Here is a 15,397-nt window from a genome sequence, read left to right as displayed (position 1 = left end):
TGTCTCTGTGTCTCCGTCGCTCTCTCTCTCTCTTTCTTACATACACACACACACTCTCTTTTACAAACATACACTGAAGGGATGCCTCTCATAGCTAACCTCTTCCATACCTGTGCATATACTCAGGCAGGAATACTTCCACGACACTCTAGTAACCTCATCTCACCCATCACTTCTCCCCACAATTCCTCCCTGTCACAGCAGCCAAGGACAAAAGGCATATGCGGAAGGCATGCCTTCCCCAAATAGACAGGCAGCTTCTCACACATGGGTTTCATGCACACTGACCATTTTCTCCTTTACACGGGTGCAATTCCATACACAAGGATCTGCACAGACCCATTACAAATGAGATGGTCATAACGGCAACTTGTGGGATACAGTTTCAAAACACAGAGAGGCAGGAGAACACAAAGGCAATTTTACACACAGAGGCATGTAATTCTTCCTGAGCAGCTATGCCAGTCACACAGGCACAAAAGCAGTTATACACCAACCCACCTGCCACACTGAACATTTTCTGTCTCTATCTCTGTTTCTTGTCTCTCTCTCTCTGTCTCTCTCTCTCACTGTCTCTGTCTCTCTCTCTCTTACATACACACATGCACACACACCCCAGGAAAACATCCCATTTGTGAAGCTGTCTTACACAACACTCTACCACATGGTAGAATCATCAACAAAACTTGCATTTAATGATGGTGTTGACCTGAGGAATCTTCAGACAGAAGCTTGTGGTCAGAGGGGACCACCAGCAAAGAACTGACTCAGGTCTTGGACCAAGAGTCTCGCAGAGAGAGTCAACCTCCCAGTGGAAGGGAGGCCAACCCCTCCACTGCTTCATGAAAGAAGACTAGAAATTCGCCTGGGGGAAAGAAACACGGTACAAAATACATTCAGAGCCCCGTGGGTGGGCCTGGGGCAGCCCAAGTCCTACAGATGAGGGAATCAGGGAAGGGTGCCACAGGTCTAATCCCTGTGTCCTTCCTTTGCATGGCCAGGTTCCAATGGGTGGAATGTATTAATCATATTCCTCTTACAAAAATATATCTCTTTACACGCACCTTCTCCGTGGTCTCTTTGCTACTTGGGAATGAGCATTTACCTGCACCCCAAGGCTTCAGAGGGACCGCTTAGGGAGGCTGCTCCAACAGAATAGCAAAGAGGCTGTGACCTATGGCTTTTTCATCTACACAATGATGGATGGTGCAGGTTTGGACCAGGTGGGAAGCCACTGGTGTCCGGGGTTGGGGAAGAGATGGGACTCTGGACCAACACTTTGTAAGACTGATGCTCTGTGATTCAGGTCCTCAGAAATCCTTTGGTTTGGCATCTCAGCATCAAGAGAGCAGTGTTTGTATAGAAATGACACAATTTCATTCACCCCATTCCTTAAAGGGTCCTCAGGGGAAGCTGGCCCTGTTGGACTCTGATCAAGGGGAGACAGATGGTCTGGGAAGGTAGTGGGGGGTCCATTTTGGGTGTGGTTCCATCTGATTAAGAGCACTCTTGCTGTCTCACCTGGATAGCAAAGTACCCATTTGTAGGGGTCAGAATGGCAGTGTAAGACCGACTGGAGCCCACCGTGGAGAGATGTGTCACTGGGGCTCTCTCTTAACTCAAATTCTACACGTGGCATGTGGTCATCCTTGTGGGTTCATTGTTGGTGCCTGAGGTTCCTTGAAGGTGGTATCAGGATCTCAAGGTCACCTCCTGGACACAGCATGGATAGAAAGGGGCAGGGTTTATGTCCTGGAGGTGGAAAGGCAAGCAGCTTGTTTCTGAGAAGCAGTGTGGTCTGGGGGGGTCTCATGACACCAATGGCCCCACATGGTGTCTCCACTTAACCTACCGTGAGCACCAATGCCTCCCCACCCTACCCAGGATGTCAGAAACCTAAAACCATGGAGAAACTTCCCAGCAATCTTTCTTTAGAACAGAAGGTGGCCTGAGTTAAACATCAGTGCCAGCGCTTCTTGGGTGGAGATGAGAAGGGGGCTGTGCAAGCTCAGCCCAGAAGGGACAAGCATTTGGGGCCACGTTTTCACAATAGCCCCCTGGGCTCTTGCATCAAGAGCCTCGACAATTGCCACAGGGCATCCAGCAAGTCTCCGTGATATGGATGAGCCCTCCCTCCCACAAGCAGAACTCAGAGTGGTGGGGGCAGAGACACAGGAGACAGAAAAGAGTCCATGTAACTAGAACCCCCCAAACGAGATGCTCCACATTGCCAAGTGGGGAATATGTGAGCAGAGTGGTAGTGCCTGGACAATCTCTTCCCTTGAGCCTCCTCTGTCATGCAGGAAACTCATTGAAGGCAAAGAGCAGCCAAGGGGATTGTCCCCAGACCAAAGAGAGGACAGATGAGTGGGGGTCACCAGGGGTCTTGAGTCCTCAGGGCCTACATGGTCAGGACTCCCGGTCTACCCTCCCCCTGTGTGGACGCATCATCTTGGGTAGTAGTCATCGGGGACACCCGTGAGGTTCCGCCCTTTGAGGGCCGCGTCCACCATCTTGATGTAGGCAGAGATGGTCTTCTGCATGTCTGCAGTATACGGGTCATACTCGAGCTTCCGGAGCCCCGAGCGCTTGAAGTTGCCATCCTTCTGGCTCTCCACACAGAGCAACCGGTCCTCCCTGACAGCCACGCCCAGCAGGTTGACCATCCGGCCTAGCTGGACGAAGAGGTCCTGCTTCAGGTCCTCAAAGTGAACCACCAGCACTTTCTTGCCGAACTTGAGCCAGTCCAGTGTGTGAGTGGCCCACCATGGGGCATAGTTCCTCACAAACTCTGGCCACTCTGCAGAGAGAGGAGAGAGGACACAGTCAGAGGGAGGAGGAGTTCAAAAGATCCAGTCAGATGGTGCTGGCAGTGGTTACTGTTACTCACAGCACAACACAGTAACACAATGAACAATAACACAGGCTGGGTGAGGTGGCTCACACCTATAATCCCAGCACTTTGGGAGGCCAAGGCTGGAGGATGGCTTGAGGCCAGGAGTTAAAGACCAGTCTGGGCAACATAGCAAGACCCTGTGTCTACAAAAAATAAAATAAAATAAAATAGCTGGGCATGGTGGTGCATGCCTGTAGTCCTTGTTACTCAGGAGGCTGAGGTGGGAGGATTGTTTGAGCCCAGGAGGTTGAGGCTGCAGTGAGCTATGATGATGTCACGGCACTTCAGCCTGGGTGACAGAGCAAGACCCTGCCTCTAAAAACAAAAAGAATAACAACTTAGCTCAATTCACTCCTTTAGAGCTCTAAACACACCCCGATACTTCTCACCTCAATGCTGCTTCTCCCTGGAATATTCTTGGCCACCACCTTCTCTTTGGGGATAACAATGTTACTTGTTTGGTGATTACTATATGCCAGGCAAACCCTATATATACGTATGTGGTACTATAATATAACATACAGCATATTATTATGTTATATATTATTTATGTTAATACATATTGTTTATTTTAGATGACATACTTGTATATTAATAAATATATTAATATAACTCTTAATTCCACTTAATCTTCACAACAACCTTATGAGGTATCATCATTAGCTCCATTTAACAGAAGAGAAAACTGAGGCACAGAGAGGTTAAGTAATTTGCTCAAGGTCATATAGCTAATAACTGGCAGAGCCAGGATTTGAACCCAAGCAGTTTGGCTTCAAAGTCTTGGCTTTTAAATACCAAGTTTTTCTGTGTAGTAGTGGTATCTCCTCACAGGATAATAATAGGGTTGTTGTACAAAGTAGAAAAAAACATATAAACTTTCTAGCATGGTGCGTTGGGTTCAGCATGTGATCAATAAATGTTGGCTATTGTTATTACTGATATTGTTCTGTTTTCAGGTCATCTTCTCAGACTCCCTGGGCTCAGGCGGGTGCTTCCTCTGGGTTCTGCAGTTCCCCCCTCCATTCCCCGCAGCCCCCTACAGCACTCATTATGCTGTGCAGAAACCCCCCACTTCTGTAGTCTGTCTCCCCACCAGACAGTAAGCTATCTGAGGGCAGGGTTTAAGTGGGACTATTTTTATCATCATCTTCACACATTTCTGTCCTACCTTTCTTTATTTTTCAGGGAAGTGTCGTGGTGAAATGAGAGGATGGATTGTCATGCAAACTGGGAGGGTGCATTTCTGACTTGCAAGACAGGTTACAGAGAACCTGGGAATTCCATGGGGAGAGGCAGTCAGCTCCTGGAGCTGCTGAAACTCCCACCAAGGAGGAGCTGAGGAAAGTGCAGAAGGGGGACCTGGAGGGTGCTGGGAACAGAGAAAAGGAATCACAGCCTCAATTCTGAGCCCCAGCTGGAGAATCAGAGGGCAGGAGCTCCAAAACCGTGAACGGAGACCTGCTGCTTCTCACAAGGCGAAACACTACCCGGTGCCCGCCAGAGCAGGCAACAGGAGAATTCTGTTTATTGAACGAGGGTGGTGAGTTCCCCAGGCTGCACTGGGAAGCCCAGCTGGTTCTTAAAAATTAAGTCCTAATCCCTTGCTGGGTGATGGATACCCATTATCTTATTTAATCCTGCTGACTACCCTGAAAGGAAAAGGACTACTGTCCGCTCCTCACCAGGGAGGAAATTGAGGCTCAGAGAGGTGAAGTGACTTGTTCATGGTCACCCAGACAGGAAGCACCATTCAGATCAGGCCTGCCTGGTTCCAGGATGGATCTTTCCCAGGCACCAGCAGCCTCAACCCCACTTCTTCCCACTGCCTGTACTCAGCAGGTGCTCAGTGAACGGTTGTTGAACTAAATTGAAACTCGTAACTGCCAAATTGCAGTGTGGTGAAGGCCTCCCTTTCTTTGCAGAACACATCAGAATCTGTGGCAAGAGTCCTTCCCCACCAAGTCTCCCGGAACATCATGGCTGCTTGGGAGATATTTATGCTGCTGACAAGGATATTTTTTATCCTTAAAATAGATTATTTACAATGTATCTGGCTAATTGGGCCCATACTGTTATAATGAGCTAAGACCAGATGTATCTGAGTGATTAGGAAAAATCTAGCATGTTGTATGCTCTGTTTTCCTTGTTCAGAATTTCCCCACTCCTGCATCACCTCACAGCATCACTGGTGATTCGGAATAGCTGCTACTCTCAGGGGAGACACCCAGGTGATAGAGATGGTGCTCGTCACCCAGCACCCAGCAACAACACAGATCCAAACTTCTAGGCTTGGCCACCTCTCACCATCTCAAGTGGTTGCTGAAAGAGGGCTGCAGGATGGCTCAAGAAAAAGGAAGGAGTTTCTCAGGTAACTCCAGGTGTCCTAGTCTTGGATGCAGGTGGGATGGAGATGACAGAGTGTCCTTGTTGACTGCAAGCCTCTGTGGGACACCAGCCGCCTCTGTCTGAGGGGCAGGAAGGGAATGTATGCTGCCTGAGCATCTGTTGGTGTTGGCAGCTATGTGGGGCACTCTGCCTGCACGATCTCATTCCGTGCTCTGAAGTAGCCTAGAGAGTAGGAATTCTTAATACTGGCTCCATTTTAGACACAGAGAACAGGAGTCTCAGAAGCAGGAAGTAACTTGCCCAAGTCCACACAGTGGGCATTGAAGGCAGAGTTCCAACCCACACCTATCCCAGACTGAGCCTAATGGAAAACAGTATGGAGATTTCTCAAAGAACAAAAAATAGAAGTACCATTCAATTCAGCAATCCCACTACTGGGTCTCTACCCAAAGAGAAAGAAATCATTACATAAAAAGACACCTGCACACATGTTTAGTGCAGCACTATTCATAACAGCAAAGGTATGGAATCGACCTCAGTGTCCATCAGTGGAGGACTGGATAAAGAAAATGTGGTACATATACATGCATGTGCATATGTATATAAAATGTTTATTTTATACATTTATTTATATATTAAGAAACCTGCACTTGTACATCCTAAACATATAAAAATAAATACATTTTTAAAAAGAAAAAATAGAGCACCTGGTCTGATCAGCTTCTGCCCTCTTTTCACTCCAGGACCTGGGAAGCATGACTTCTAGGCTGCCTACTGCTCACTTCACCTTCAGGCTGTTGTCTGAGACCTGGGGTCTGTTTATAGATGACTCTGCAGTCAGACTGCTGGGGTTCAGAACCCAGCTCCTCCCCACACAAGCTATGTGACTTTGGAGACGTTACTCGATCTTCAGCCTCAGTGCACCCATCTGCAAAGTGGTGATCTGGATAAGACCTACCTCCTACAGATGCTCTACAAATCGAGCGAAATAAGATTTGCAAAGATCCTGGTACAGCGCCTGGGACAAGCAAGGTGCTCAATAAATATTGGTTAGTGATGCTATTTGTCCTCCTGTATCTCCTGACTCCCCACATGCTCCATCATTTAGTCCAAACATCCCTCCAAAAGCACAATAGATATCCAAGCTGTTTCAGCAGCAGATGTTTGTCCACCTGGCCCCCTCCTATGGCAATGCTTCCTCTCTTGAAACTGAATTTACTTCGTTGGAAAGAAGAAGAAGAAAAATCAAAAACCAAAGTCCTCATTTACCTCAGGATTCCTGATCATTGATTGCTGTCTGCAAATTGGGCAATAAAGCCATGGAACATTGGTAATGAGTTCTGGTTCCACCGGAACTGTCATACAGGTGTGCCTGGCAGGGCACAGGCTGGCCAGCCTCCCCTCCATCTTCTTGTTGATGGAAAGAACTGGGGCCTGATTAATAGCTTAACTGTACTTAATTCCCCACGGAATCATTAAACACAGTATCTGTTTCATTAACCAGATCCAGGACAATTCACCTTGTATAATCATATCACATAAAATTTTGCTCTGAACTCACTCTAGGGAGATTGTAAAATTAACTCTATGGAACCCAAAGCAGAGCAGGGTTGGTGGTTCTAGGAGTCTGGACTGAGCGATAATTGCGAGGGGGACAAGGGCATGGTGGGGTGGACACACTCAAGAGCTAGGTGACCTTGGCTCTTACAGGGTGACCTTCACATACTTTGTCACTGAGGGCATCCAAAAGCGGCAGTTCTCAAACCTTAAAGTGCACATGAAGTGTCTGGAGAAGTCTTGTTAAAATGCAGATTCTGATCTAGGAAGCCTGGGATAGGGCCTGACATTTGCTTGCCTAAAAATCTCCCAGATGATGTCCATGTTGCTGGTCCACAGCCCACATTTTGAGTAGCAGAGGCTTATAGCAATGATTCTTAAACTAGGGTGCTCATCGATATCACCTGGAGGGTTTGTTAAAACACAGATTGCGGCCGGGCGCGGTGGCTCATGCCTGTAATCCCAGCATTTCGGGAGGCCGAGGTGGGTGGATCACGAGGTCAGGAGATAGAGACCATCCTGCCTAACATGGTGAAACCCCGTCTCTACTAAAAATACAAAAAATTAGCCAGGTGTGGTGGTGGGCGCCTATAGTCCCAGCTACTTGGGAGGCTGAGGCAGGAGAATGGCGTGAACCTGGGAGGCAGAGCTTGCAGTGAACCGAGATCGCACCACTGCCCTCCAGCCTGGGCGACAGAGTGAGACTCTGCCTCAAAACAAAAACACACACACACAGAGATTGCTGGAGCCCCACTCCCAGAATTTCTGATTCAGTGAGTTTTAGGACGGGGCCTAAAAATGAGCATTTCCAACAAGCTCCCAAGGGATGCTGATGCCACTGATTCAGGACCTTAAAGCAAGGGTCTCAAACTCAAGTGTCTCCAGAGGACAGATGGTGAATGCAAAGGGGAAGAATGGGCTGAGTGGAGACTGGGGGTTCTGTTCTTTAAGGAAGGCTCTCTGCCACAGCCCTTGCATACCTGGGTCAGGCCTTGGAGGGGCCACTTGGAGAAGATCCCTTCTCCCATCTCAGACTCATGTAGGACCCTGGGCTCCCAATATGAGATGAGGGTGGTGGATCTCCCTATCCCATACTCCCTGCAGCCTCTCCATTCAGCCTGTTCCGACTCCTTCCTTCGTGTTGGTTTAGAGCTCCCAGCTGTCTTGAATAAGGAGAAAGAGGAGAGATGGGTGGCTCTTGGGAATTAGGAGACTTGTCTGAACCTAAGATAGTGTTGAGGTTCCTCTTCCTCTGGAAGAGGAAAATATCTGAATGTACCAAAGGGTCAGCAACATCGCAGGCAGTAGAGCCTGGTGGTTAACATCTCGGTTTGAATCTCAGCTTAGTCAGTACCTACGGTCTTAGCCAAGAGACTTGTCCCTTCCTGGGATGGCTCTCTCACTTGTTAAGTGGGGTGTACTGATGGGCACTGCCTTTCTTACCCGCTGTGGTCCCTAGAGAGCTTAGATGGGATATCAAATGGCAAGTGCCCACAAGAGCTTCCCAAGTAAGCCCCTTTTCTGTTCACTTGGGACAGCAGGGTGCCTGGGAGGTGGGAGAACTAGGCCCTAGGGCTAGACCAACCTTGGTGGTCTCTGCTTCTCTCTGGCCTCAGTTTCACCACTACTCAATAGGAATCAGTGGTTCTCAGCCCTCCACGCACATTAGAAGCAGCTGGGGAACTTTAAAAATATTCATACAATGTGGGAGTGGGGTGGGGACAACCCACACTGGGGCCTGTCGGTGATGGGGAGGGAGAGCATCAGGAAGAATAGTGAATGCATACTGGGCCTAATATCTAGGGGATGGGTTGATCTGTGCAGCAAACCACTATGGCACACGTTTACCTATGTAACTAAACTGCACATCCTGCAAACGTAACTCAGAACTTAAAATAAAAGTTGAAAAAAATATATTGACGTCCAGGCTCCAACCAGTAATAGTCCAGGGTGCAGCCTGGGCACTGGGGTTTTCCCGCTCTCCTCCAGGGACTCTAAGGAGCAACCAGCACAGAGGCCCCCTGGGCTCACTGATCTCCCAGGTCCTTTCCAGCTTTGACAAGCAGTCTGTGCTCTTGGGACAGGCTACTATCATTTGCACATATGGATATCTCAGCCTGGCGACCAGTGTTTGCTTTTGATTGATTGTTCTACCAATAAATGATTCAGAGGCCTCTCTACCCCTGGGAATAACTGGACAAATGTCACCACCTATCCAAGCTTCCACCCCCTCACTGAAAAGAGGAGTGAGGCAGAGGGAGGAACAGACAAACCGCCTTGAGTGAATTGGGACCCAAGGGGCAGGCCCAAGGGTTTTAATCAGCAAAGTCAGTGTTGAGGGTGTTACCGGTGAATTGTTGAGTTACATCATCCTGCCCTGCTCTGTTCCTCTCTGGGGAGGGGCTGGAGTACTGGAGCAGCCTGGTTCCTGGAGGCTGGATGAGCTGGGGACAACTCACATTTGCAGAGTTCCTGCTGTGTGTCGGGGGCTCTGGACTGGGTGATTCAAAGCCACCAATGGTTCATCTAATCCATTATCACAGTGCAGTGCTGAAGAGCGTGGCCTCTGGAGCAAGATTCCCTGGGTTCAAATCCCAGCTCTACCACTTTATGGAAAAACTCCTCCCAACCCCAGCTTTATTAAGGTCTAATTAATATACATAATACTGCACATAACATATACAATTTAGCGACTTTGGTTACGTGGATACACTCATGTTACCATCACCATAATCCGTCTAATATATATTTCCATCACTTCTGGAAATTTCCTTTAGTCTATTTTCTTTGTTCATTTTTGTGTATAGTAAAAAACACTTAACAAGAGATCTACCCTCTTACCAAAATCTTAAGTAAAGAATACCTTCTTGTTAACTGAAGGCACTATGTTGTATAGCAGAACGGTGGAACTTACTCATCTTGTATAACTGTAACTTCCTACTCATTGAACAACAACCCCCTATATCCCCCTTACCCTGGAAAAGCTCCTTAACCTCCCTGAACCTAGGTTATCACGTCTATAAAATGGGGACAATTACGGCAGGGATTTAAGAAGTTAGCCTTTTCCAAAGCCCTCAGGAGATGTGACTTTTGTTATGGTGGTGGACATCATCCTATAATGGATATGGGACTTTGAGGCTGAGATGGGTTAAGAATACTCAAGATGGCAGAAGTTGGGTCTGACTTCAAAGCTCTGGCTACTGCCCTGGGTGGCTGCTCTGCATTGAAATGTTGATCCACACAGCCCTCTGTCACCTAGTAAGTGCCAGAACTGAATCTCAAACCCAGGTCATCTTAGTAAGTTCCATGCTTGGGGCTCAACACTGTCATTTCCCAGCTGTGTGATGTGGGGCAAGTCACTTAACCTCTCCGAGTCTTGCCACCCAGAGTTGGGAGTGTTCATTGAAATGAAGCCCTGTACCTGTGCTCCTAGGACCTCGTGGCAACACAGCCACTGACCTGGGGCTGGATTCAGGTCTCCTGACTTCCAGGGTGGGGCTCTTTAACCTGCTTCCATCAATCCCACATCAATTTCAAGAGCATCTCCAACACCATGAAAGTCACACCTACTGAGTGTTTGTAAAATTCTTAAAGCCTCACTGTTTTATAATCTTCACCTCATAGATGGGGCCATCTAAGTTCAGGGAGGTTAATGAGCCCTTCTGGGAGGTGGTAGAGCTGAGATCTGAAACCAAAGTCTTTCTCCTGAGCCCATGATTTTAATCCCCTGTGCGATGCAGCATCCCGACTCACAGAAGGTGATGCTTGTGGGTGGTGGGGTGTTGTGGGAGGCACCTACTCTACTGGAAGCAGGGACTGAAGCATGACACATGCCCTGCAGGATGCCCTCCGGGGTTTCTCGCATGAGGCATCGTCTCCTGCTGGCCACGCTGGCCCGGAGCGCAGGACCTTCCCACGGCCCCCTGCAGCTCGGGGCCCCTCCCCTCCCCGTCCTCTCCTCTCCCCTCCCCCTCCTCTCCCCTCCCCTCCCCTCCTCTCCCGAACGGTACCTTTGCCCTTCCAGTGGGCATGCGCAGCAAAGCCTATGTGGCCGCCGTATTTGCGGTTGAACTCAGCCATGAGGGCCTTGTAGGGGTTGCGGATGAGCAGGATGGCGGCGTCGAAGGCCTCGATCTCTTTCTGGCCGCTTTCGTGCGTCTTGATGCAAATGGTCCGTCCGCTGCGCCAGTGGTCCCGCTCACCTTTAAACCCTTCCCGCAGCCAGAGGTGAGGAACAGGACCGGTGAGCCGGGGAAGCAAGAAGCCCACCCTACTCCCTTCTGGGCCACTTCAGGAATCCTCATGCATTTGTTCACTCAGTCATTCGCATATTTATCGAGCACCTACTATGTGCCAGACACTGTGCTAGGACTCCGGGATTAAAATGACTTAAAAAAACATTCACGGGTCTTCAAAAATATTCACGGGTCTTCCTGTTTTTGAGAGTTAGATTATTCCACAAATAAGTGTAAAACCACTGCCCTGGTGAGTGTTACAAAAGGGGAGTATTAATGCTTGGGTGCTGGCTAGGCACAGTGACTCATGCCTGTAATCCCAGCACTTTGGGAGGCCAAGGTGGGAGAATCGTATGCTCCCAGGAGTTCGAAACCAGCCTGGGCAACATAGTGAGACGCCATTCTCTACAATAAAAATTACAAAAATAATTTAGCTAGGCATGGTGGCATGCACCTGTAGTCCAGCCACTTGGGGGATTGAGGCGGGAGGATTGCTTGAGCTAGACGGTTGAGGCTGCAGTGAGTGATGATCATGCCACTGCACTCCAGCCTGGATGACAGAGTGAGACCCTGTCTCTTGACAAAAAAAGAAAAGAGGAGAAAAAGCTTGGGTGCTGTGAGAGGGGCCAGACAGTGATGTACTGGGTGATCCTCTTTGTGGGGAGTCAGCGTCCCTACCCCACTGATGATGGGCATGGCCGCATGACTTCCTGTGGCCCATAGAATGAGGGTGGAAGTAGGTCTTCAGCACAGTCTCAAGATACATCATATGTTTCTGCTTACTTTCCATGAGGCAGCTCTGCTATCACCATGAAAGGACATGCCCTGGGGGTGAGGGGTGGGGGATTGGTCCCAGATGATGACAGACACATAGAATAGACATGGTCCCAACCTGCCCCCTGGAGATGGGCAGCCCAGTTAGCTCAACCAAACTCATTGACCTAGTCAAGCGGCATACAAAAAGGTTTTCTGGGGGAAGAGATGCGTAAGCATAGAACTGAAAAATGAGGAGAAACTTACTAGCTCAAGAGAGCTGGGAAGGGAGGGCCAGGGGCTGGGAAAAGCACGTGCATAGGGCCTGTGGTGGTTGGGAAGAAATTTGTCACATACGAGTGACTGCAGAGGGAATGCAGGTAGCAAGAGGGGAGCATGGGGCTGGAGAGGGTTATGGGGTCTGTGATGAAGAGGCCAGCACTAGACCAGAAAGACTGGGGAACCCTTAAGAGGATTTAAGCAAAAAGGAGGGGCATGATCAGGTTTTCCTTTCAAAAGCTGAGGAGCTGAGAGAAGTTCTGTGCAGCTGGAGACTAGTCTAAGTCCTTTACATATATTAAGCAATTCAATCCTCTCAACAATTCTACAAGGAATTTTACAGATGAGGTAACTGAGGCAGAGATGTCCAATAACTTGCCCAAGTTACAGAGCTATGGAAGAGGCAGAACCGACATATAAACCTGGGCCATCCAGGCTCCCAGCACACATGTGTCCTTCACCCTCTAAGTGCCCCTTAACTCATGCAAGCTAAGGCATTTGGATACGATATTAAGGCCAGGTAGAAATGTTATTGTACTAGACCTTCAAGATACTGGCTGTGTTTGCAACCCAATGAGTCATTCTGAATATCATGTCACCTCTCTGGGCCTCAGTTTTCCTCATCTGTAAAATGGGTCCACGCACTTTCTCCCTCACAGGGCCATTGTGAGAAATCAATGATGCCCACAGTAACACTTCAATACATGGCAGCTAATGCAGAATAAGACTTAGGGTGAAATCATGGACTGAGAAGTCGCCCCGTATCATCAAACCTTGGAGTATCATTTCTTCCCTCCCTGTTGTGCTCTGGCTTTTAAGATGGATGGAGGTGAAGACTGGCTTGATATCTGCTCCTGTTCCTGGAGACCGGGGTCCAGAGAGGTGCAGCCTCCCACACATGGCCACTAAGCAGAAGAGCCAAGAATGGAATGTGATTTTTTCAATCAGGTTCCATTCTGGGACTTGCTAAGTTAAGTTGCCTGGGATAAGCCTAGCCTTGCAAATTAGCACTGGCCCGTGCCCATGAGAAAATATTAACCCACAGCCTTTGAGGTCGATGGGAAGCACAGTGTCATGGAAAAAATCTCCTCTAGAGGAGAATGAGGAATAGGATGTGGGGGCTTGAGAGAGAGAGCTTTGGACATAAACATTTACGCAAGGCAACACTGGATATAATTTCATGTCATGTGTTCTGGTAGAGCTCTGCATGACATGGACAAAGGGCTTTCCATCCATGGTTTCATTTTATCTTTACGAAAATCTATTTTACTACGAGCACAGCAATGGAAAACACAGGCAGGGGGTATACCAGAACTCACACAGATTCTCAATGAGGAAAAGTAAATTGCCAGAAACATGAAAGGATCGTCAAACTATTTTCAATCAGCTCCATGCATTGGGACACCCAAGTTACAACATTTCTATTTGTTCATGATGGGGTCAACTTAGCACAGTATTTATCAAGATTAAAAACAAAAACAAAAAACCTAGAAAAGCTATAAAGATTGGGAAAGATCTGTTTCATATTCCAGATTCTGGTTGCCTGAGGAGTTTATCTATAGGAGTATTGCAAATGTAGAGAAAATTCCATTTAGCAGAATATCTCCCAGAGTGGGAAGAGTACTATGTCTGGAAAGGAACTTTTGAGAAGGCACATAGAATAGGTTTGCCTGAAGAACAACAGATAGTTGCTCAATTGTCTTCTAAAGAGGGCCTGTCTAGGTAACTGCAAGGGAATAATGGATGCAAGCTTTGAGCCAGAGCGGAATCGCTGAACTCCACCACCAGGGTGTCTCCCTCTGCACTGTCATTGACATCCAGGATCCAGCATCTCCATGACATAAACATTATATATTTAAATCCTATATTTTAAGAGTCACCAAAATATCAGCTTATTTTGGGCACCCATGTGACCCTCAAACTCTAAGGAGCTACCCAACTGTCCCAGGATTTGGAGAAACAACCTTGTTTAGGGCCACAGAGAGAACAAGACATGTTTTTTCCTGTCTGTCTTCCAAACCTCTGTTACTATAGTTGCTTGTGCATTTTTCAGTTGGGGGAGCTAAGGTAAAGAGAAGGGAAGTGGCAGAGACTGCAAATCTCTGCATGCCCTAGAGTTTACTGGGGCTGGAAAGTCTCATCTTGGCTCCAGGCATGGACACCCCTGAAGGCTGGTGGTTCTCCAGGACAGTGGTATTTGTTTTGAGGACAAGGAAATCCTCAGAAATTGTTGTCCTGCATCAGCTGGGCTGAGAGGCTGCCAACTCTGTGGGTTGATGTATCAGTCTGAGAACATCATCCTGCCCTTCCCTCTTATGTCTCCCCTCCTTCAGAAGTCAGGGCTCTGGCTCCTCACATACCACAGAGCTTGAACCTGCATTAAGGCAATGAGGTCTCTGAGATGGGGAGAGGTAGGGAGAGGGGGGATGAAGCCCAGGGAAAGGGGACAGTAAGAGAGAAAGACACAGTTACCTGGAGACAGGGAGGACTAAGACAAAGTGAGGGAGAAGGCAGGAGTTGGGGGAGATAAACAGACACAGAAATAAAATGAGACAGAAATAGATAAGGGGAGATAGACACCTAGAGAGAGAACAACAGAGAGAGAGAGACACGAAGAGAGAAGGACAGAGAGGCAGAGGCACATACTGGGCAGAGGTAGACATGCAGAGAAAGGACAATTGAGAGAGAGAGAGAGAGAGAGAGAGAGAGAGAGAGAGAGAGAGAGAGCCAGATGGCAGATGGAGACAGAGACAGAGAAAACCATGCTTTGCAAATGGCAGTTGCACCCAGTGAAGGAAACGGAAGAAAGACCCAAGTGGGACAGACACTTGGATTCTGGGAGGGAAAGGTCCCTACATTTCTTCATTCATTCACTCATTCATTCCCTCCCTCCCTCCCTCACCAGCTCATTGGTGAAGTGGAACATTTGCCAGACTGAGGGAAAAGCAGGTTGCAGAAAATGTGCAGGAAAGAGAGAAAATGTTGGGCAGCCCATCAGGCCTAGGAGGGTCCTGGCAGACCACCCATCTGACACATGCTTCTTACAGAGGAGGAAACTGAGGTCTTGAGGGACAGGGAAACGTGCGTCCAGCCATTCAGCAAGTTGGTAGCAGAAGAAAAGAAACTCTAAAGGACTTAGATAAATCAGCAAGAGTTGCTGGGGGATCAGCTCATTGTACAGATGCTACCCCTCCAGACCCACCCACCGAGGCCCCCAAGTTACCGTCTTCTCTTCTAATCAGTGACCTTCTAAATGTCCCACCCACTGTCCCCTTCGCCCCAGCACTGTCACTCCCCTGGATAATCCTGCAGCCTGATAAATACCTCCCAG

At 48.4% G+C, this 15,397-nt stretch overlaps 1 protein-coding gene across 3 annotated transcripts in view; it reads right to left on the bottom strand.

The window, feature by feature from the left end:
* Window positions 1-272: 272 nt before the first annotated feature.
* Window positions 273-15,397, bottom strand: part of WSCD2 (WSC domain containing 2) — a 128,653-nt gene continuing 113,528 nt past the window's right edge. For 2 of the 3 annotated variants that reach the window (XM_011935702.1, XM_011935708.1), the window contains 2 exons: window positions 10,810-11,010; window positions 273-2,800 (listed from right to left, as the gene is read on the bottom strand). In XM_011935702.1, coding sequence (XP_011791092.1) covers window positions 2,448-2,800; window positions 10,810-11,010 — 554 coding nt within the window. In that variant the 3' untranslated portion in view covers window positions 273-2,447. Of the gene's footprint in view, window positions 2,801-6,200; window positions 6,261-10,809; window positions 11,011-15,397 lie in introns of all 3 variants that reach the window. The other variant, XM_011935693.1, reaches the window with a different exon arrangement.

Source organism: Colobus angolensis, unplaced genomic scaffold (genome assembly GCF_000951035.1).
Source record: "Colobus angolensis palliatus isolate OR3802 unplaced genomic scaffold, Cang.pa_1.0 Scaffold10, whole genome shotgun sequence".
Lineage (NCBI taxonomy): Eukaryota > Metazoa > Chordata > Mammalia > Primates > Cercopithecidae > Colobus > Colobus angolensis.
This window is presented reverse-complemented; position numbering and strand designations above follow the sequence as displayed.